This window comes from Lampris incognitus, chromosome 12 (genome assembly GCF_029633865.1).
Source record: "Lampris incognitus isolate fLamInc1 chromosome 12, fLamInc1.hap2, whole genome shotgun sequence".
Taxonomy (NCBI): domain Eukaryota; kingdom Metazoa; phylum Chordata; class Actinopteri; order Lampriformes; family Lampridae; genus Lampris; species Lampris incognitus.
The window spans coordinates 3,842,257-3,865,455 of NC_079222.1; the positions used below are offsets into that span (position 1 = coordinate 3,842,257).

The window sequence follows — 23,199 nt, forward strand, 5'->3', positions numbered from 1 at the left end:
GGCATTTCGTTTCATTTCATGTGCACAAGTACATGAGGTGAACTGACAAATAAATTGTTCCTGATTCCTGATCCTTGAAATCCCCCAAAAAATCTTATCTGGCCTTTGTCCAAAACTAGTCAGGTTTGGGGTTGCTCTGTTTCTTTGCTACGTATTACTGCCCACTTTTGTCATTTGGGTCACATGACTGCATATCGTGCACTCAACCTTAAGCAGTGGCTCAGGCGTACCGGAAGGACTTTATTCAACACACGGGGACGTTCAGATGCTCTGATTTAAACACCTCAACATCACTGAATGAAACTATTATTATTTGTTGTCATGGTAGCTGATCATGTTACACTAGACCGTGCAGCCCCACAATCCACCTCAACACCTGCCCGTCTTCCACAGCACGGCAACACATGACGCACGTCCTCACTTTATAAAGTAAACACTGCCCGCTGTCCCCGATTCCTGGCATGTCCTCTGAACCACTACCATCCGTCCACACCGGTGCTTGCTGGGGGGCCAGAGGCTGTCTGTCAACTAACAACACTGTTACTACAGACAGGAACAACAACACCGTTACCACAGACAGGAACAACAACACCGTTACTACAGAAAGTAACAACAACACTGTTACTACAGAAAGTAACAACAACACTGTTACTACAGAAAGTAACAACAACACTGTTACTACAGAAAGTAACAACAACACTGTTACTACAAACAGGAGCAACAAAACTGTTACTACAGAAAGGAGCAACAACACTGTTACCACAGACAGTAACAACAACACTGTTACCACAGACGGGAACAACAACACTGTTACTACAGACAGGAACAACAACAGTTACTACAGACAGGAACAACAACACTGTTACTACAACAGGGGTACTACAGACATGAGCAACACTGTTACTACAAACAGGAACAACAACACTGTTACTACGGACAAGAACAACAACACTGTTACTACGGACAGGAACAAAACTGTTACTACAGACAGTAACAACGCTGCTACTACGGACAGGAACAACAACACTGTTACTACAGAGAGGAACAACAACACTTACTACAGACAGTAACAACGCTGTTACTACGGACAGGAACAACAACACTGTTACTACAGACAGGAACAACAAACTGTTACTACAGACAGTAACAACGCTGTTACTACAGACAGGAACAACAACAGTTACTACGGACAGGAACAACAACACTGTTACTACAACAGGGGTACTACAGACAGGAACAAAACTGTTACTACAAACAGGAACAACAACACTGTTACTACGGACAAGAACAACAACACTGTTACTACAGAAAGGAACAAAACTGTTACTACAGACAGTAACAACGCTGCTACTACGGACAGGAACAACAACACTGTTACTACAGAGAGGAACAACAACACTTACTACAGACAGTAACAACGCTGTTACTACGGACAGGAACAACAACACTGTTACTACAGACAGGAACAACAAACTGTTACTACAGACAGGAACAACAACAGTTACTACGGACAGGAACAACAACACTGTTACTACAACAGGGGTACTACAGACAGGAACAAAACTGTTACTACAAATAGGAAAAACAATATTGTTACTACGGACAGGAACAACAACACTGTTACTACAGACAGTAACAACGCTGTTACTACGGACAGGAACAACAACACTGTTACTACAGACAGGAACAACGCTGTTACTACAGACAGGAACAACAACAGTTACTACGGACAGGAACAACAACACTGTTACTACAACAGGGGTACTACAGACAGGAACAAAACTGTTACTACAAACAGGAACAACAACACTGTTACTACGGACAAGAACAACAACACTGTTACTACGGACAGGAACAAAACTGTTACTACAGACAGTAACAACGCTGCTACTACGGACAGGAACAACAACACTGTTACTACAGAGAGGAACAACAACACTTACTACAGACAGTAACAACGCTGTTACTACGGACAGGAACAACAACACTGTTACTACAGACAGGAACAACAAACTGTTACTACGGACAGTAACAACGCTGTTACTACAGACAGGAACAGCAACAGTTACTATGGACAGGAACAACAACACTGTTACTACAACAGGGGTACTACAGACAGGAACAAAACTGTTACTACAAACAGGAACAACAATACTGTTACTACGGACAAGAACAACAACACTGTTACTACGGACAGGAACAAAACTGTTACTACAGACAGTAACAACGCTGTTACTACGGACAGGAACAACAACACTGTTACTACAGACAGGAACAACAACACTGTTACTACAGACAGTAACAACGCTGTTACTACGGACAGGAACAACAACACTGTTACTACAGTCAGGAACAACAACACTGTTACTACAGACAGAAACAACCCTGTTACTACAGACAGGAACAGCAACACTGTTACTAAAGACAGGAACAACAACACTGTTACTACAGACAGGAACAACAACACTGTTACTACAGACATGAACAGCACTGTTACAACAGACAGGACCAACAACACTATTACTACAGACAGGAACAACAACGCTGTTACTACAGACATGAGCAACACTGTTACTACAGACAGGAACAACAACACTGTTACTACAGACAGGAACAACAACACTGTTACTACAGACAGCAACAACAGTGCCCCAGGCTGGCCGAATACCCAGAAGTGTAAGGACAAGCTGGCTCCCTCGTGTGTGTGTGTGTGTGTGTGTGTGTGTGTGTGTGTGTGTGTGTGTGTGTGTGTGTGTGTGTGTGCGTGCGTGCGTGTGTGCGTGCGTGCGTGTGTCCGTGTGTGTTCGCGCGCGCGCGCGCGCGCAAAAGGTTAAATATAACCTGTTTACCAGATCCTTGACTCTTCCTTGGAACCGCGCTAAACTCAGGATTAAAGGAAAATCGTCTGACACTCACCTATGCTGCCGACGTAGTGGCTCAATTTATCATGACAAATTAGGAGTCAAGTGTGTGCATTTGTGTGTGCATGTGCGAGAGGGAGAAACGGAGGGAGTTACAGTTATAAAGCTCACTCATCCTGTTGATAAATGAAACACAATATTTGCTGAAACGTGGCTTTATGCGCACCTGTTCTGGATTCAGAGACTGGTTAGGCTTTTTGTTAAGGAGAAAAACCAGGGGAGTCCCTGGCCTGGCAAATTAAACAGCTGCAACCACAAAGAGCGATTAATTCCACTGAAAATGTTAAGGGTGAGACGGCTGTGGACCCCAAAGAGATAAATGACACCTTTCAATAGTTCTAGGAATCTCTGTACTCCTCAGAATATCCACCTGATTCAAACACACAAACTTGTTTTTTGGATAATTTGAAATTTCCAAGCATCTCAAAAGAAGGAAAAAAACCATTTAGACTCTGACCTAACAATGAATGAAATTTCAGAAGCAATTAATGCTGTGAAGGCAGCCAAAGCTCGGATGGCTTACCAACTGATATTCATAAACAATTTGAGAGTGAACTTCTCGCTCCAATTATGGAAATGTTTCAGAAAATGGATTACTCCCTCCTTCATTGAGAGAAGCCACGACTTTTACTTTTAAACCCATCAAATCAGCCCATAAGTGTCCAGCTTTTCGTTCAGTCTCGCTTTTAAACTCGGACATCAAAATTCTAGCACACAGGTTCGAGTCTGTTCTCCCAGGTATTATTGAGTTGGATCAAAATGGGTTTGTTAAAGGGAGACAAGGTTTCCATTCCATAATGTGGGGAGTGTTTCAAATATAACACATGAAAGGAAGGATGCACCAGATACGGCTCTGCTATCCGTCGATGCCAGAAAGGTGTCTGACAGAACTGTCAAACTTTTTCCATTCCTATTTCTATCCTTTTCTATTTGCAACACTAGACCGGTTCAGATGTGGGAACGTTTTCTGTAAATGGATAAGGACACTACACACTCAACCCACAGCGGAAATTCCGACTGATAATGTTATTTCGCCACCGTCAATATCAATAGGGGGTCTGTTAGGGATGCCCTTTGTCACCCCTCCTATTTACGGTAGCTATAGAACCCTTTGCAATGGCACTTAGAGCACATGAGTGTATTTCTGGTTTCAGGTTAAGACAGACAGATCATCATATAGCTGTATTTGCAGATGATGATATTTTGTTCCTTTCGGACTTATTAAAATCAATACCGGCCTTACTAGGTGTAATTAAGATTTTTTTATCCTTTTCATGTTATAAGGTAAATGATGAAAAATCCTTACTAATGTTATTAAATGAAAAAGAAAGGGGCAATCCTATGGGTCATATTTCCTCATTAACTCAACAGATAGCTTTACCTACTTGGGTATACAATGAGTTCCTGATGTAGAAAGAATTGTTCAAATTAATTACAATCCCACTCGAGTCAATTTATAATTCCATAGAAAGATGGTCTAATATGCCAATTTATTGAAAAGGGCCAATAAAGTTATTTAAAATGAACGCCCTTCTAAAACTATTGTACCCGTTTCAAAATATACCTCCACCCCTGCCATTTTCTATTTTACTAAATTAAAGAAAACATTTTCAAATTTAATTTGGAATAATAGACGACACAAGTAACATTTGACATTATTATAAGTCAATTTTATTAGCCCGATATCACGAATTACAAAGTTGTCTCAAGGGGCTTTACAGCAACACAACATCCTGTCCTTAGGCCCTTGCACTGGATAAGCCACAACTCCCTGAAACCCTTTAACAGGGAGAAAAATAGGAAGAAACCTCAGGGAGAGCAACAGAGGAGGGGTCTCTCTCCAAAGACACACAACGTGCAAAATCAAATCAAATCATTTTTTTTTTGTATAGCCCAATATCACAAATTACAAATGTTCCTCAGTGGGCTTAACAGCAACACAACATCCTGACCTGTGCAATAGATGTTGTGTGTACACATACTTGCCGTGTGACAGAGGGGGTCTCAAATTTCCAAACTTCCAGTGGTATTAATGGGCTGCACAGTTGCGTAGTATAATGTATTACTTGCTACTCATCAACCTTAGTTCCAGCATGGGTAGAAACTGGATCCCTTTTGCTCACACCGAACCTGACGCTTGTACTCTGCAAATATTAAGAAACTTGGGGAACAAACCTCTAACCCATGTGCATTCAATGTATGTATGTTTGTATGGTATAGCATTCGAGAACATTTGGGAGGAAACGCCTTAATATCCCGCTTTGGTCCAATTTGGGGGAACGACCATTTTACTAAACCAGGAAGAGCAGACCAAGGTTTCCATCTTTGGGCCACCAACGGTCCAACTAGAATAGGAGATATGTCCCAAGACGAAACCTTGATGTCGTTTGAACAACTGCGTGTTAAATATAATCCTTCAAATAGCCACTTTTTCTTAAATACTTACAGATAAGAAGCTTTATAAACTGCATCCCGTAATCAATGACTAACTCCTCCAGACCTCCCTCTGGAATGGAACGACTGATCTCAGGTAACTGTCATGGTAAAGGGCGCATCTCAGTGTTTGCTATATGACATGTTGGATGCAAGCGCATCTGAATCCTCTACTGACAGGCTAAATGCCTGGAAAGATGAGGTACAAGGGGATGTCTCCTTGGATGAAAGTGGTGTGATATGTACTAATAGGCAAACCGCGAATACAAGCTTGAGATTATTGCAATACAATTGGCTGCAAGTACATTCCAGCTACTTGTATTAGATTACATCACTTTAACAACAATATTCCAGATACTTGTATTAAATGGGAACAGGTACACTCTTTCATTGCATGTGGGATCACAAAGAGACTGGGTAACACTTCAGTATGGGGAACATATTCACCATTAATTAGGAGCTTATTAGCATGCAAATTAGCAACATATTGGCTCTTAATTGGTCATTATTACGTACTCATTAATGCCTTATTCTGTATGGCCTTATTATACAACCAGTAAGCCATTAACTATGAGTTGTCCCTCTATGACCTCAGAAGTATTGCTTATTAGTAGTACCATCTCAATATGCTTTGCTTAGTATGGCCTTTATAAGGTGGTAGTACCACAAGAAGAGTTATTCTCCCTTACTAACACTTAATGAATATGCTCTGTTCTTACATAACAACACACAAAACTACAAGTGTTCATAGTGTTAAATTACTGTAAATTAAGTTTTTGTTACTTAGAATATGTTCCCCATACTAAAGTGACATCTTGATCATTACTAATTCACTAGTAATTAAGTTTTTTTATGTTCCCCATACCAAAGTGACATCTTGATCATTACTAATTCACTAGTAATTAAGTTTTGTTACTTAGAATATGTTCCCCATACTAAAGTGACATCTTGATCATTACTAATTCCCTAGTAATTAAGTTTTTTTATGTTCCCCATACCAAAGTGACATCTTGATCATTACTAATTCACTAGTAATTAAGTTTTTTTATGTTCCCCATACTAAAGTGACATCTTGATCATTACTAATTCACTAGTAATTAAGTTTTTTTATGTTCCCCATACTAAAGTGACATCTTGATCATTACTAATTCACTAGTAATTAAGTTTTGTTACTTAGAATATGTTCCCCATACTAAGGTGACATCTTGATCATTACTAATTCACTAGTAATTAAGTTTTTTTACTTAGAATATGTTCCCCATACTAAAGTGTTACCAGAGACTGCAATTTGTTGTTGCGAGATCTCACGAATAACATGAACAACATGTTCCATGGAAAGCTACTTCTTGATCCAAACATGTGTATTTCGGGGTTATATCCTACCACCCTAGTCATAACAAGGAATGAAGAAATCCCCGTGGATGCGTGTTTACTCCAAGCGAAACGTTCGGTCGCCTTATCGTGGGAGAGATTAGGGGCCACAGGTGGGCCGACGGATCAGGGAACGAGTGACTGTTATGCTCGGGAGAAGATGACTTTTATTCTGAAAGGGGGAGAGTGAAATCTTTGATAGGGTTTGGGACCTTTTTCCCCAGCTGTTGGAGAATGTAAACGCGTTGGATTTGCTATGTACTGATAACAAGGGGGGACCATGAGAGATCTGAAACGTAACTCTGCAGCTGATGTCAGTAAATGCCATTTCAAAAACGATGTGGCACCTGTCAAACATTTTTCTTTCCCCATTTAACTTATGTTTGTGTTTTCATTTCTGTGTTATTGTTGTTTAAACTCCCCCCCCCCCCCAGTTGTACTTGGCCAGTTACCTCACTCTTCTGAGCCATCCCGAACACTGCTCCGCCCCCTCTGCTGACCCGGGGAGGGCTGCAGACTACCACATGCCTCCTCCCATACATGTGGAGTCACCAGCCGCTTCTTTTCACCCGACAGTGAGGAGTTTCACCAGGGGGACGTAGCGCGTGGGAGGATCACGCTATTCCCCCCAGTCCCCCTCCCCCCTGAACAAGCGCCCCACCTGACCAGAGGAGGCGCTAGTGCAGCGACCAGAACACATACCCACATCCGGCTTCCCACCCGCAGACACGGCCAATTGTGTCTGTAGGGACGCCCGACCAAGCCGGAGGTAACACAGGGATTCGAACCAGCGATCCCCGTGTTGGTAGGCAACGGAACAGACCGCTACGCCACCCGGATGCCCTGTTGTTCATACTTTTGTTGTATGATGTGTCTTGTTTGGTAATTGTGTTGTTTAAAAAGGGGAAAATAATAAACACACTATTTAGAAAATAATAACAAACATGACCTGTTTACCAGATCATCGACTCTTCCTTGGAACCATGCTAAACTCAGGAGTACACTCGGGATTAAACTCGGGATTAAACTCAGGATTAAACTCGGGATTAAACTCAAGATTAAACTCAGGATTAAACTCAGGATTAAATTTGGGATTAGACTAAGGATTAAATTTGGGATTAGATTGAGGATTAGACTCAGGATTAAAAAAAAGCAGTCTGACACTCAGATATGCTGCCAATTTAGTGGCTCAATTTATCATGACAAATGAGGAGTCAGGACATGTGCATGTGTTTGAGAGAGAGAGCGAGAGACACGCACAGAGAGACAGAGCATGAGAGAGAGAGAGAGAGAGAGAGCGAGAGATAGAGTGAGAGAGAGAGAGACAGATAGAGGGAGAGAGAGAGACAGATAGAGGTACAGAGAGAGAGACAGATAGAGGGAGAGAGAGAGACAGAGAGAGACAGAGAGAGGGAGAGAGAGACAGAGAGAGAGACAGATAGAGGGAGAGAGAGAGACAGAGAGACAAATGGAGACAGATAGAGAGAGTGACAGATAGACAGGTAGAGAGAGAGCATGAGAGAGACAGAGAGAGAGCGAGACAGAGAGCGAGAGAGAGAGAGACAGATAGAGGTACAGAGAGAGAGACAGATAGAGAGAGAGCGAGAGAGAGAGAGAGAGACAGAGACAGAGAGAGAGACAGATAGAGGGAGAGAGAGAGACAGAGAGAGACAAATGGAGACAGATAGAGAGAGCGACAGATAGACAGGTAGAGAGAGAGAGCGAGAGCGAGAGACAGAGAGAGAGAGAGGGAGAGAGGGAGGGAGGGAGGGAGAGAGAGACAGAGAGAGATCGAGAGAGGGAGAGAGAGAGGGAGGGGGGGACAAACAGAAACAGAGGGAGTTACAGTCAGAAAGTTTACTCATCGTGTTGATAAATGAAACACAGTATTTGCTGGAACCTGCACACCTGTCCTGGATTCAGAGCCTGGCCAGGCTTTTGTTAAAGTAAAGTAAAGTAAAGTAAAGTAAAGTGTCAGTATCTGAGCTGCAGGGCGGCTGTGTTTGCTTAGCGCCGGGAGCACTGGGTTCAGCTGCTGGGTTCAGCTGCTGGGTTCAGCTGCTGGGCTCAGCTGCTGGGTTCAGCTGCTGGGCTCAGCTGCTGGGCTCAGCTGCTGGGTTCAGCTGCTGGGTTCAGCTGCTGGGCTCAGCTGCTGGGTTCAGCTGCTGGGTTCAGCTGCTGGGTTCAGCTGCTGGGTTCAGCTGCTGGTTCAGCTGCTGGGCTCAGCTGCTGGGTTCAGCTGCTGGGCTCAGCTGCCGGGTTCAGCTGCCGGGCTCAGCTGCTGGGTTCAGCTGCTGGGTTCAGCTGCCGGGTTCAGCTGCCGGGTTCAGCTGCCGGGTTCAGCTGCTGGTTCACCTGCAGAGTAGGTCAACACGTGTGCTGCAGGTATCAGCGGAAGTGTGAACCGTTGCCAAAATAAATGTGTGCGAAGGGAAGACTAATGTATATGTGTGTCTGTGTTGTCGTTAGGAGCTGGCTCTTTAGGAGGTAAACTGACACAACCTCGCGGAGTCAGCACGTGTCAGCACGTGTACAGCAGGACTCCACCTGCACTACTGGCAGGACACAGAGCATTCATGGAGGGAACAAAACCTCCTCTTTTACTCCATTCTGATGAACCAAAATGCATTTCCTCTCTCATTTCCAGGGAAGCAGGAGATAGCAACTAGGATGCTGACCCCCCCCCCCCAAACATGGATGTTTGGGCTGGGAGAGCTGCTGCTGGATCGGCTGGGAGAGCTGCTGCTGGATCGGCTGGGAGAGCTGGCGCTGGATCGGCTGGGAGAGCTGGCGCTGGATCGGCTGGGAGAGCTGGTGCTGGATCGGCTGGGAGAGCTGGCGCTGGATCGGCTGGGAGAGCTGGCGCTGGATCGGCTGGGACAGCTGGTGCTGGATTGACTAGGAGAGCTGGTGCAGGATCGGCTGGGAGAGCTGGTGCTGGATCGGCTGGGAGAGCTGGTGCTGGATCGGCTGGGAGAGCTGGAGCTGGATCGGCTGGGACAGCTGGTGCTGGATCGGCTGGGAGAGCTGGTGCTGGATCGGCTGGGAGAGCTGGCGCTGGATCAGCTGGGACAGCTGGTGCTGGATCGGCTGGGAGAGCTGGCGCTGGATCGGCTGGGAGAGCCTGGTCTGCTGCGTCCGGTGGGCCCAGGGACCACGGCCCTGCCTGGAGCTGTGCCCGAAGAGGAAACACAGAGGACGGTCTGGCAGGATGCGGAAGCGGGGCAGGCTAAGCTAACTGCTAGCCCATGCAGACCGGCAGGTCCCACAGTCCTCGTGGCGGTCGCTCTCTGGCCAGCGGAACGTTTGGACTGTGTTGTTGGCTGTTTGTGTTTGTTTGTTTGTTTGTTTGTTGTTTTTTGCTTTTTACTCTTCTGTTTGGTGTGTTTTGGGTGGTGTCCATCCATCCATCCATCCATCCATCCATCCATCCATCCACCCATTATCCAAACCGCTTATCCTGCTCTCAGGGTGGCGGGGATGCTGGAGCCTATCCCAGCAGTCATTGGGCGGCAGGCGGGGAGACACCCTGGACAGGCCGGCAGGCCATCACAGCCCCCACCCCCACCCCCACCCCCACCACACCACACACACACACACACACACATTGATACTAAGGGACAGTGTGTGGGGATGTTGGACGTGTGTGTTTATCGTTGGTGTTGCAGAGCAGTGGGCTGGGGAGGACGCCCCGGTTCTCTCTTCCAGAACATGCTGGAAATGACGACAAGCTGCTGCTGAGTGTCACTGAGTCCCGCGTGTCTTGTTGCTGTCCTGACACGTGACCAACCTCTGCGCGCGTGCTAATTCATTCCTTCATGTTGGCTGTATTATGGCGCGTGCTTGAGCAGAATGTGGGCGAATGGTTTTCATTACCGTCCTCCCCGCGAGTGCAGAGGGGAGCTGATTAGAGTCACGTGTCACCGCTCCGTCAGCCGCTCCACTCCCACTGGGGACAGCGTCATCCTATACATCCTATGCATCCTATATATTTAGAGGCGCCAGTTCCTTCCTTGGCCCTCGTGTCTGTAACGTCACGTCTGCAGCCTCGTGTACCAGACCATGTGACGCACGTCCCACAGCAGGACAACACACGTGTCTCACCAAAGCCCCGGTTACCCCGGACCGAATTTAACCGCATCGCTACCTTACTAACCCTAACCCTAACCCTAACCCAACCCCAACCCTAACCCTAACCCTAACCCTAACCCTAACCCTAACCCAACCCTAACCCTAACCCTAACCCTGCTAAATAGGAGAACATCGAATTCCGGTTCGAGGCGGCCTCACCCAGTACAGTACCGTCCCTGCAGTGTCTCTGTCCACGTCTGCGTCTGAGTTTGTCAAATTCAAATCCAAATGGTCTTACTGGCATGACGTAACACCCCACATACATGCCAACTGCCTGTGTCTTCGTTTGATGGCTGGGAGAGCTGCTGCTGGATTGGCTGGGAGAGCTTGGTCTGCTGAGTCCTGTGGGCCCAGGGACCACGGCCCTGCCTGGAGCTGCACCCAAGGATAAAACACCGAGGGCGGTCTGACAGGACGTGGAAGCGGGGCAGGCTAAGCTAACTGCTAGCCCATGCAGACCGGCGGTTCCGACAGTCACCGTGGCTGCGGTTCGTTCTGCTGGACAGTGATTTGTTGTTTAGTTCGGATATATGTGATTGTGTGTTCTTATAGTTTTGCATTTGACAAATGACAAATCAAGTGTTCCTGAGTCCTGATGAGCAAAGAGGAGCCACATCAACCCTTAAAGGGATCACTGGAGCAGATCCGCCAACCTCTCAAAATCTCTCCTCTTTCGGCGACGTTTGCAAGCCTCCTGAGAAAGTCCGAATAGCTGCTGTTTGGGTCAGTTGTGATTAGTTGTGGGGAATTTTGCAAGAATTAAGCATCACTGAAGTCCTTGGCAGATTAGACATCGAAAACGACGAGTTATATATAAAAAAAACCCGGCAAACTAGCGGCTCATGGATTCTGCAAACCTCAAAACGGTTTTCGAATCTGTTCAAATTGTCTTTTGGCAAGTGAGATAAAACCCCAATATTATCACTATTATTATGTTCCTTGCTTTTTTGGAGGGGGTCCCCCTTTTTCTTCCAACTGTACTTGGCCAACTACCCCATTCTCCAAGCCGTCCCGGTCTCTGCTCCACCCCCTCTGCCGACCCGGGGAGGGCTGCAGACTACCACATGCCTCCTCCCATACATGTGGAGTCACCAGCCGCTTCTTTTCACCTGACAGTGAGGAGTTTCACCAGGGGAGCGTAGCGCGTGGGAGGATCACGCTATTCCCCCCAGTTCCCCCTCCATCCTGAGCAGGCACCCCGACCGACCAAAGGAGGCGCTAGTGCAGTGACCAGGTCACATCCCCACATCCCACCCGCAGGCACGGCCAATTGTGTCTGTAGGGACGCCCGACCAAGCCGGAGGCAACACGGGGATTCGAAATGGCGACCCCGTGTTGGTAGGCAACGGAATAGACCGCTACGCCACCCGGACGCCCAATGCAATCCATTATTATTATTATTATTATTATTATTATTATTATCATTATTATTATTATTATTATTATTATCACACACACACACACACACACACACACACACACACACACACACACACACACACACACACACACACACACAATGAGTCACTTGTCTACATGCAAGCAGTTCATTCCGGGGGAGGATCATCTCGAAAGATGACCTGACCCTGAGGGGGCTGCACCTACCACCCAGATCTTGAGGGGGCTGCACCTACCCCCCTGATCCTGAGGGGGCTACACCTACCCCCCTGATCCTGAGGGGCCTCACCTACCACCTTGATCCTGAGGGGGCTGCACCTACCACCCTGATCCTGAGGGGGCTGCACCTACCCCCCTGATCCTGAGGGGGCTACACCTACCCCCCTGATCCTGAGGGGCCTCACCTACCACCCTGATCCTGAGGGGGCTGCACCTACCCCCCTGATCCTGAGGGGGCCGCACCTACCCCCCTGATCCTGAGGGGGCTGCACCTACCACCCCCATTTCTCTTTCTGCAGCACTTGTTCTGCTCTGGCGTGTGGCCTCGCGCTCCTCTTGAGCTACTGTGAAAGCAGCAAGGCGGGATTTGAAGTGCCCTTCCCCAATCAGCGAAGCATTCAACGTGTCCGCCTTTAAGAGTTCTTGTTCTGCACGTTTACCTCCGGGGCAGTTCTCCACACCAGGAAACCATGGTTTGTCTGAGGCACTATTGACTCCTGTGAATAAGCGGGAGCCTGTTCCCCCGAGTCCCCCCACAGGGGGAGGTGCTGGTCGGGACAAAGCAGCTTTGTCGAGTTCACATAGTAAAGCCTCGCGTGCAAAACAGGATAATTCAGCCACATGGAAAACAGGTGATTAAAAACAAACAGACAAACAAACAAACAAACGGGACAACAACAAGTCAGAGCAGGACTGGGCTTCCTGGTGAATGCCAGCCCCTCGTGTGTGTCCGTGAATATAACACTGTTTGTGTATATAAATATACACCATGCTCATTGCTGCTGAGTGGGGGTGTAATGGGGGGGAGGCCCCAGAGACTAAATAGCTTCCCATTGTCTCCCGGTGCTCCGGCCGAGTGCTCTCCAGAATTCCTGGGAAGCCGCTTCCCTGACATGTGACTGGCTGCTCTCCGTGACTCTATAAGGAGCTTTCCTGTTGTGCAAGGGATTTCATACACCGGCCTGAGTACCGGCGTGGCACAGAGCCCGTAAAACTGAGCCATTACTCTCGGCTGAAACGCTCCCGAGTCCTGGGAACCAGAGGGAACCCGTCCCCTCCGCCCCTGCGTCAGCTCCTCCTTTATGTCTTCTCCAGCCGCTTGGAACTGGAATAAGTCACGTCCCTTTTATTTGCATTGCCCAACATCACAGATTACAAATATGCCTCAGGGGCTTTACAGCAACACAGCATCCTGTCCTTAGACCCTCGCATCGGATAAGGAACAACCCCCTAAAAAAAACCTTAACGCCTGTTTGGGTTTCCCCCCCCCCCAGAGACTGCTAAAATAACGCACCAATCAGCAGACACTAAGAGGTGTAAACAACATATAATGTGAAATGATGACGTTATGGGGAAAATATTGATAATGCAAATATCGCCATACAGCCATGCTCATGTCAGGATTTCAATATTATTCCTGCAAGGGTGTTTTTCAAATCCTATTACCTGCGGAGCAGCTTCTTAATGAGCGCCCCTGGTCTCTTCCTTCCTCTCCAGTTAACACCTTGCATAGTTGGGTTTTCTCCCTTTTTCTCCCCAATTGTACCCGGCCAACCCACTCTTCTGAGCCGTCCCGGTCTCTGCTCCACCCCCTCTGCTGATCCGGGGAGGGCTGCAGACTACCACATGTCTCCTCCCATACGTGTGGAGTCACCAGCCGCTTCTTTTCACCTGACGGTGAGGAGTTTCACCAGGGGGACGTAGCGCGTGGGAGGATCAATTTATTTCCCCCCAGTTCCCCCTCCCCCCCGCCGAACAGGTGCCCCGACCGACTAGAGGAGGCGCTAGTGCAGCGACCAGTACACATGCCCACATCCGGCTTCCCACCCGCAGACACGGCCACAGACACGGCAGAGGGGGTGGAGCAGCGACCGGGTAATTGGCCAAGTACAGTTGGGGAGAAAAGGGTCGAAAAAAAATCCCCTCCGCCCCCCAAAAAAGAGAGAGCTCTCTGCCTCTCGACTCATTCTTCCACGCCAGCTCGCCACAATATGGCGTTTCTAAATATGCCTATCGAGACAAACCAAAACCTCTCCATCAGCTTGCCATTTTAACAAAGGTGTTAATGTGGCGGGGCAAGAAACACTCATCTCATCTCATCTCATCTCATGTCATTTCATCTCATCTCTCATCTCATCTCTCATCTCATCTCACCTCATCTCATGACATCTCATCTCATGTCATCTCATCTCTCATCTCATCTCATGTCATCTCATCTCATCTCTCATCTCATCTCATCTCATCTCATCTCTCATCTCATCTCATCTCATGACATCTCATCTCATGTCATCTCATCTTTCCTCTCATCTCATCTCTCATCTCATCTCATCTCTTCTCATCTCATCTCATCTGTCAACTCTAGAAAGTTAGAAATCATAGCCAGTTAGTCAACCCCACCTTGATCCGAGGCCGTGTCCTCCACAGAAACAGTCATGACGGGCAGTAGGCTGAGAAGCAGGATGAGGGTGGCAGCCATGGCGTTCGTTTCTGGAGGGAACATGTAAATGTTAACTACTGGATGAAGGCAACCCAACAAGCCACACAACCCATAGCCCCGCCCACTACCGCCCACTACCGCCAATTAACGGGCAGGCTTTGACCACCTCTTCTCGCTACTGGAACAACATCCCCACAGCTTCATTGCTTGGCAGCGTAATAACGCTTCATCTGATACCGTCAGTGGCTCGTGGTTGCATGGACATGGTCAGTGTTGTCCTGACCCAGACAGCATCCGGATGTGGGCCACTTCAGGCAGTGATGCGGCACTGATGGCCTTCTTCTGGCCCTGACAAAATGGATGTAACCCTGAAGTGGCCCGTGTGGTAAACGGTGAATATGGCCCAAATATCACAAAACAAATATGGCCACCGTTGGCAAATATGTGGCACATGCGGCATTGCTATGGCTTGGTTCTGGCCCAGATCTGGCAAACAGGAGCGGACCGCCCAAGTGCCATCATTCCACGCGGTATGAAGTGTCGGGTGCGGGACGGGTCCGGGCCACAGCAGTGTTGCTGTCTGGGATGGGGCAACACCCATGGAAAAAAGTAAAAGCTCGTTGAAAAGTGCAGAGAAAGAGTGGATGTGTTCAGGAAGTCGACCGGCCTGCCTGGACGTGCGGGTACCGAACTGCAGCCATGCACCGGTGGCAGCCCCGTCACAGATGCGTTCACATCCACCGCGTAACAGCGCTGGGGATTTTGTTAACGCAACACGCAGGTTGTTCAGTTATGTCTGGCTGCTAAAAAACAACACGAAGGAAACTACACAACAAACACAATACGACATGAACGACATACTTATTCATAACAAACAGGAAATGTGCACGTGAAAATAGCGGTTATATAGGAAGGGGAATGCAAACATCAGGAAAACATGTTCGTGGAAATAGGAAGACTGATCTGCGCATGTGTGCTACACACACTTTGGGAGAAGGTGAGCGAATCTGAGCGTTTACGCACCACACAATGGCTGAACGGAAGCTGCACTCAAACAGTGCTGCTTAGCTAGATTAACAAGGTTCCTGCAAGTCCTCCAACCCATAACAACAACAGCAACAACAACAATAACAACAACAACAATAATAATAATAACAACAACAACAACAATAATAACAACAACAACAACAGCAATAATAACAATAACAACAACAACAATAATAATATTAAATAAATACATAAATAAATCTTGTATAGCGCTTTTCTAACACTCAAATTGGCTTTACAATAAACGGGGTGAAACAAGACAACAGATCAACACAACACAGACATACAAGGGCGGAGGAGAAGGGGGCAAACATACAAGGGCGGAGGAGAAGGGGGCGCTACGAGAGGGAGAAGCGGCAGCCACACACGACGCCAGCAGTACTCCCCCACTTAAACAAACACAAAAGGGCAAGAAAAACACAACACAACAGCAGTGTGAACGTTGAGGTTGTGTAGTTGTTTACTCCCGTAGCCTACACACCGGTGGGCCTGCGTACCGCACGTCTAGGGGCCAGACCTCCTCCGAGTCCCTTGTAGTTCAGCCAGGGTCCAAGGTGTACCCAGTTACCGTGTGTCGCCACGAGGTGGCGCTACATAGCGCTTGCTGTTGGAGAGGCTGTGTACTGGCAGGCTGAGAGTGAGACGTGACAGACACGCAACACTACACCAACACGCTAGACGCTTCACAACAACCCCACTTCCTACACAAGAATGCCAGACACACCCTCTAATACGTCCCACAGGAGCCTTTCCTAAATTGGCGCCCCTACCGGCGGCAGGGGGGGAGGGGGAACTGGGGGGGAATAGCGTGACCCTCCCACGTGCTACGTACCCCTGGCGAAACTCCTCATTGTCAGGTGAAAAGAAACGGCTGGCGACTCAACATGTATGGAGGAGACATGTGGTGGTCTGCAGCCTTCCCCGGATCGGCAGACGGGGTGGGGCAGCGACCGCGACGGCTCGGAAGAGTGGGGTAATTGTCCGGGTACAATTGGAGGGAAAAGGGGGGGGGGCACCTAAATACAAGGGTTACAGGGTTGGTAATACAGGGTTACCAACCCTGCTCCTGGAGAGCTACCATCCTGCCGGTTTTCACTCCGACCCTAATTTAACACACCTGATTCAATTAATCAAGGTTTTGTTAACTAGCTCATCAGTAGAATCAGACTAGGGTTGCCGGTCGCCATAGGACTTAACCCGGGATGCTAAGGTGGATTCCCTTATGGAGGATGCCTGTGCGTGACTGTGTTTAATGTGGTGAGACTGGTGCACAGACAGTCACCATACGGCCCTTGAAAGATCTGGGTCAGGATCCAGCGGCATGGAATACAAGACGACTGGGGACTCATTTCTGCTGCAGTCCTCATCCGTTTTCCCAGCCGTTGTGATGCTTCCCTAAAGTCAGCCATCATCCGCCGCCTGTTCCACCATTGAGGTCATGGTTGGATTGCTCTTTGTCAGGGGCCTCCCCCTTGACCTTACCACCATGGTAATGCAGGCTGTGCAAAGACACCCCTGAGACAGTCCAGCACTTAGTAGCAGGGTGTAAGATGCTAGCTGGGAAAGCGTACACTGAAAGGTATAACCAAGTGGCTGGGATAGTGTACAGGAACATCTGTACTGAATAAAGACTGGAATTCCCTAAGGCCAAATGGAAGACACTGCCAAAGGTGGTTGGGAATGGCAGAGCTAAGCTCCCGTGGGACTTCAAGTTCCAGACTGACAAGCAGGTGCCTGCTAACCAACCAGACATTGTGGTGGTCGATAAGGAACAGAAGACAGCAGTAGGGATCGATGTAGCAATCCTGAGTAATGGCAACATCAGGAAGAAAGAGCATGAGAAGCTAGAGACATACCACGGGCTGAAGGAAGACCTAGATCGGATGTGGAAGGTGAAATCCACAGTAGTCCCAGTGGTAATAGGAGCACTAGGGGCTGTGACCCCCAAACTGAGAGTGGCTCCAGCAGACTCCAGGAACAACATCTGAGGACTCTGTCCAAAAGTGCGGTCCTAGGAACAGCTACGATACTGCAGAGAACCCTCAAACTGCCAGGCCTCTGGTAGGGGGCCAGAACTTGAGGAAGACACACACCACTGACAAAGGGTGGAGCGCTTGCGACCGACACTAAGAATTCACTTGGTGGAATATATGTTCTTTCCCGAGTAGCTTTATTGGCAGCTGATGATTGTTTGTGGCATGAAACAGGCTTGTACTGTCTCCTAAAGAATTTACTTGACTCACTGGATTATTTTGCTCCTTATTTGTTGAGCACTTTCCCTACCGTTGAGTGTTTCTTTTAACAAAGATATACATACTATGTGTATATAATGTTCCTCACTTTCTCTGAGCTATTGTGTTTGCACTTGAGAGTGGTTTCAACAACCTGACAGAGTAAACAGGATGACATCAATCCTCGTCCAATAGCGTTGGGCATCAGCCAACACTTGTGAAATCCAGTCCCTCAGCTTCTTGGCTCCCGTCCAGATTTATTTCGGCGAGTCTTGTATGGAAAACAACAGGCTCTCCAGTAGGCAGTTGGGTGGTTTTCTTGGTTTGTTGACGGCCACGCACAACTCACTTTATCAGTCAACCATGTTGACGATATTCTGAGGAAGATATTCTTAAACTCTACTAAAACGACAAAAGAATGGAGGAAAAGGTCATAAGGGTGAGGATCTGTAAGAGGGACTGCTGAGGCCGGCAGACTTGGTGACCTTTGAGATGCCAAACGACTGAGAGTGTAATCGATAACATCGCCCTGCAACCACACAAGCCACTTGGCGTTCTTCATTTGACCCGTCCCGGGCTGGAACTCCCAGAGGTCGCAGCCCGGGGATCCCCTTACTTTGTTGTGTTACTCCACCATGCACCTTTTATTAGGAGGGAAGCGACGTACAAAGTTGTGTCATTATATATGCATAATGGTGTTGTTGTACATCCTCTTTGTCATATCTACTCAACAGGCCGTTGTGTTAACGTGATGCCCATACGTCACAATAATTGCCTATTAATAAGTTAGTTTTCGTGAATATGTAAACTTTGTGAGTCTTTCGTCGTGAAGGAGATCGGCGGTCACGTCGCGTCGGATGACGGCGGATATGCGAGCGATGTTGCGTTATCCGCAAAACTGTCCGGGGTGGACAGAAAGGGCAGGGGGGGGTGGGGGGTCGGAACCATTTGTTGTCCACCGCTGCGCACGCATGTTCTCCCCGTGTGCGATCCAGCGGGAGGGAGGCGGTCCTCACAGCCTCAGAACGGAAGTCTTGCAGGGATAACACGCAGACGGCTAACAGGACAGGGGGCCACCGGTGGACAAAACCTGCCCACCCAGATGCAGACGGACAAGGTGGTGGGCTGAGCCAGGTACACATGAAGGTCGGACCCACAGACTGAGGAGTTGGAGCGTTTGTGTTTTCCCAGAGTTTTCCCAAATACACCGTTTCCCATCACGTGTTCTGCTCTGGTCTATGAAAGTGATATTTTAGTGCTGTAACGACCATAGCTGGACCATCCACCTTCAGAAGACCGGTTTACGTGGTGCGGGAGACCCGGGTTCTCGTCCCGGCTGCCCCCTGAACGTGCTACCGTATGTTAATGACTAGCGTTGTAATTGCCTTCTGTCCTTGCAGTCGTGCGCGAGCTTGACTTTGAACACATAATATTGTAGCGGGAAATCAGAGAGCAAGGACATGACATGCTGGAAAAAACACTTCCCAAATCCAAACGCAAAACACTTGCATCAGACTTTTAGATGACATTAAAAATCACAACACGGTCAAAACCATAGCAGTAATGGCACTGTCTGCTTATCTATCTATCTATCTATCTATCTATCTATCTATCTATCTATCTATCTATCTATCTATCTATCTATCTATCTATCTATCTATCTATCTATCTATCTATCTATCTATCTATCTATCTATCTATCTGTCCATCTATCTATCTATCTATCTGTCTGTCTGTCTGTCTGTCTGTCTGTCTGTCTGTCTGTCTGTCTATCTATCTATCTATCTGTCCATCTATCTATCTATCTATCTATCTGTCTGTCTGTCTGTCTGTCTGTCTGTCTGTCTGTCTGTCTGTCTGTCTGTCTGTCTGTCTGTCTGTCTGTCTATCTATCTATCTATCTATCTATCTATCTATCTATCTATCTATCTATCTATCTATCTATCTATCTATCTATCTATCTATCTATCTATCTATCTATCTATCTATCTATCTATCTATCTATCTATCTATCTGTCTATCTATCTGTCTATCTATCTGTCCATCTATCTATCTGTCTGTCGAAATCTTATTTTGTATTTATTGTTGTGTCTATGAACACAGTAGTTTCGACATCTAAGAAATCAGGGGGTGAAAAAGAGAAAGAAAACATTCATTAATATAATATAATATACATATACGCATAACCATGTACATATATACATATATACATATATAATATATGTATATATAGTATACGTATATATACACATATGCATATGTATATGTGTAAACATATAATATATGCATATATAATATATGTATATATACACATAGACATATGTATATGTATATACATGTATAATATATGGATATATGCATGTGTATATGTATATGCATATGTATATGCATATGCGTGCGTGCGTGCGTGCGTGCGTGCGTGCGTGCGTACATACATACATACATACATACATACATACATATACATATATGTGTGTATGTGTGTATGTTATGTGTGTGGAATATATATATATATATATATATATATATATATATATATATATATATATATATATATATATATATAGCCACTGTGATCACTGTGATTGGATAGTGATCACCAGTTGGCGTTAACACCTGCACTAATGACTTCCCTCCAGTTATACAGCAAATCAAAACGATATATATATATAGAACTGATGATCCTCAGTCAACGTAGACATCTGATAGGTAAATATAACCTCCTATTAGGTCATACTGATACCTCATCATCATACTGATACCTCATCATATTGATACCTCATCATGTTGATACCTCATCATCCTACTGATACCTCATCATATTGATACCTCATCATCATACTGATACCTCATCATCATACTGATACCTCATCATATTGATACCTCATCATATTGATACCTCATCATCATACTGATACCTCATCATCATACTGATACCTCATCATATTGATACCTCATCATCATACTGATACCTCATCATACTGATACCTCATCATACATACTAATACCTCATCAAACGAATACCTCATCATGCATACTAATACCTCATCATATTAATACCGCATCATACTAATACCTCATTATCATACTGATACCTCATCATCATACTGACACCTCACAAAACCACCTGTCCGGCTCACTGTTAGTGAACTATTTAAGTCTTCCAGTGTCCCAGTAAGAGGCGGGGGGCTGGGGCGGGGGGTGGGGGGGCAGCCTGGTGCCTAAATGTTGACGGCTGCCGTCATGTCAGACATGCACGCGGAGAAAGAAACTCGCTCCATATGTCAACAACACATCTTCTCAGTAAGTAAATCACCTCCTCGGTGGCGGGGAGATGGGTGGTGTAATGTGCGACAGCAACAAAAGCAAGGACACTGACCTCTGTAGTAAGTTGGAGGAGGCGGAGGTGGAGGAGGTGGAGGTTGGGGGGGGGGGGCGCCTTTCTCTTGCCTGACCTGTTTACTCTCGGTAACGCTGATTGGACAAGCAGCGGTAATCCGCAGGATTCCAGCGGCCACGTGTCCCGAGAGGCGACCCGGGACTCGGTCTTACACGCGGCGAACCGGCGGGTCCGGAATCCCTCGCGACGACGCACCGTGTAGAAAAACCCGCAGGGTGTCTGAACCGGGCGGACTGGCCGACTGCCTCTGGCTGCCTCCGAGACCGTGTGCGGGTTTAAGGCTGAGCCGTGCCGCTGCTGCTCTGCTCCGGGGTAACAACGCCGAGGGCAGGGTGACATCTCTCGGCCGACCGCTGGTAGGACTTTCTTGTACTTTCCACAGGCGGCGCGTCACGTTGTGGACGAGGACCCCGCAGACCGTCTGGGGGCGGGTTCCGTCGAATCCCCGCGGCCGTCCGGGGAGGGTGAGGTTTGTCCTGGTGCTGTATTCTGGGTTTACTGTGGACCCAGCCTGCACACTTGTGCACGGTGCCTTCCCCTGACGTGCACGAAACGTCGCTGCACGACGACTGCAAGAAGAGCAGTCTGTCACTCGTTCCAGAAGGGGGCGTCCTGGCGTTTAACATGGAGACTGCCCTCCACCAGAGAACGCCCCCCCCCACCCCCCACGCACAGGTCGTTTGTACAAACAGCTCGTTACCACCGATAGGCTTCCGCGACCCCAGCTGGGACAAGCGGCTTGGATAATGGATAATGTGAAGTTACGTTTTAAAGTTAAGCGACCTCTAGCGGCCTTGCTGCCAATAGCAAGCTTAGTTACTATAGTAGACGGCGAGGCAAAACAAAAACACACCGACTACATATTCTACTGTCCTCACGTTGTTTTGATCAGTGTTTACTGACGACTTACCTTTATCAGCCTGTCTATGAGGCGTTGTGAAGAGGATGTCAGCAAGTAGATAAATACCCACAATGCACAGAGGCGAAAAGCGTCTGTAATTTAGGAAAGGCTCCTGCGGGTCGTATTAGAGGGTGCACGACCTACGTGGTGGTATGGGTTGGAGGACTTGTTACAAGACAACAAGAAAATAGAAATAAGAGAAATAAATAGAAATAGAAGATAAAACAAGAAACAGAAATAAGAATAACATATGGGAACGTTACGTGCACCACGCTCCGGCACGCAACCCCTACACTGTGCTGCACAACTGGCAAGAACAGCAGTCTAGTAATGCAAAAGGAAAGCGTCCTTCATTTTAAAATTCCAACAAAAGCATTCAAGGTTTCTTAATTGTTATTCTTATAACGAGAGGAGCATTCTGAAATCTAAACAGAAGTGTAACCTAAATTCCTCTGGGTCCCAATTCAAGACCCCCCCCCCAACTCCTTTAAAGCCCATGAAAGAATATGTTTTTAAGAAATCCTCTTTGAAAAAAAAAATCTTTATTTGTGATCCTTTGGTGCTCGGTGTTACCAGTGATTGTTCATGGGGAGAGTCCGCCTTGTTCTCCTGCACTGGCTCAGCTAACGACCCCATAGGTCAGCTTATCACCACCTGGAGTTACGTTTTAAAGTTAGGCGACCTCTAGCGGTCGTGTAAATAACGACAAT

At 47.2% G+C, this 23,199-nt stretch overlaps 2 protein-coding genes across 4 annotated transcripts in view; one reads left to right on the forward strand and one right to left on the reverse strand.

The window, feature by feature from the left end:
* LOC130121435 (growth hormone receptor-like) overlaps positions 1 to 22,206 on the reverse strand; it is a 43,864-nt gene extending 21,658 nt beyond the window's left edge. For 2 of the 3 annotated variants that reach the window (XM_056290217.1, XM_056290215.1), the window contains exons 1-2: positions 21,568 to 22,206; positions 14,871 to 14,960 (exon numbers count right to left, since the gene is read on the reverse strand). In XM_056290217.1, the coding sequence (XP_056146192.1) occupies positions 14,871 to 14,949 (79 nt within the window). In that variant the 5' untranslated portion in view covers positions 14,950 to 14,960; positions 21,568 to 22,206. The remainder of the gene's footprint in view (positions 1 to 14,870; positions 14,961 to 21,567) is intronic. The other variant, XM_056290216.1, reaches the window with a different exon arrangement.
* c7b (complement component 7b) overlaps positions 21,523 to 23,199 on the forward strand; it is a 24,065-nt gene continuing 22,388 nt past the window's right edge. The window contains exon 1 of the mRNA XM_056291173.1: positions 21,523 to 21,609. Coding sequence (XP_056147148.1) covers positions 21,523 to 21,609 — 87 coding nt within the window. The remainder of the gene's footprint in view (positions 21,610 to 23,199) is intronic.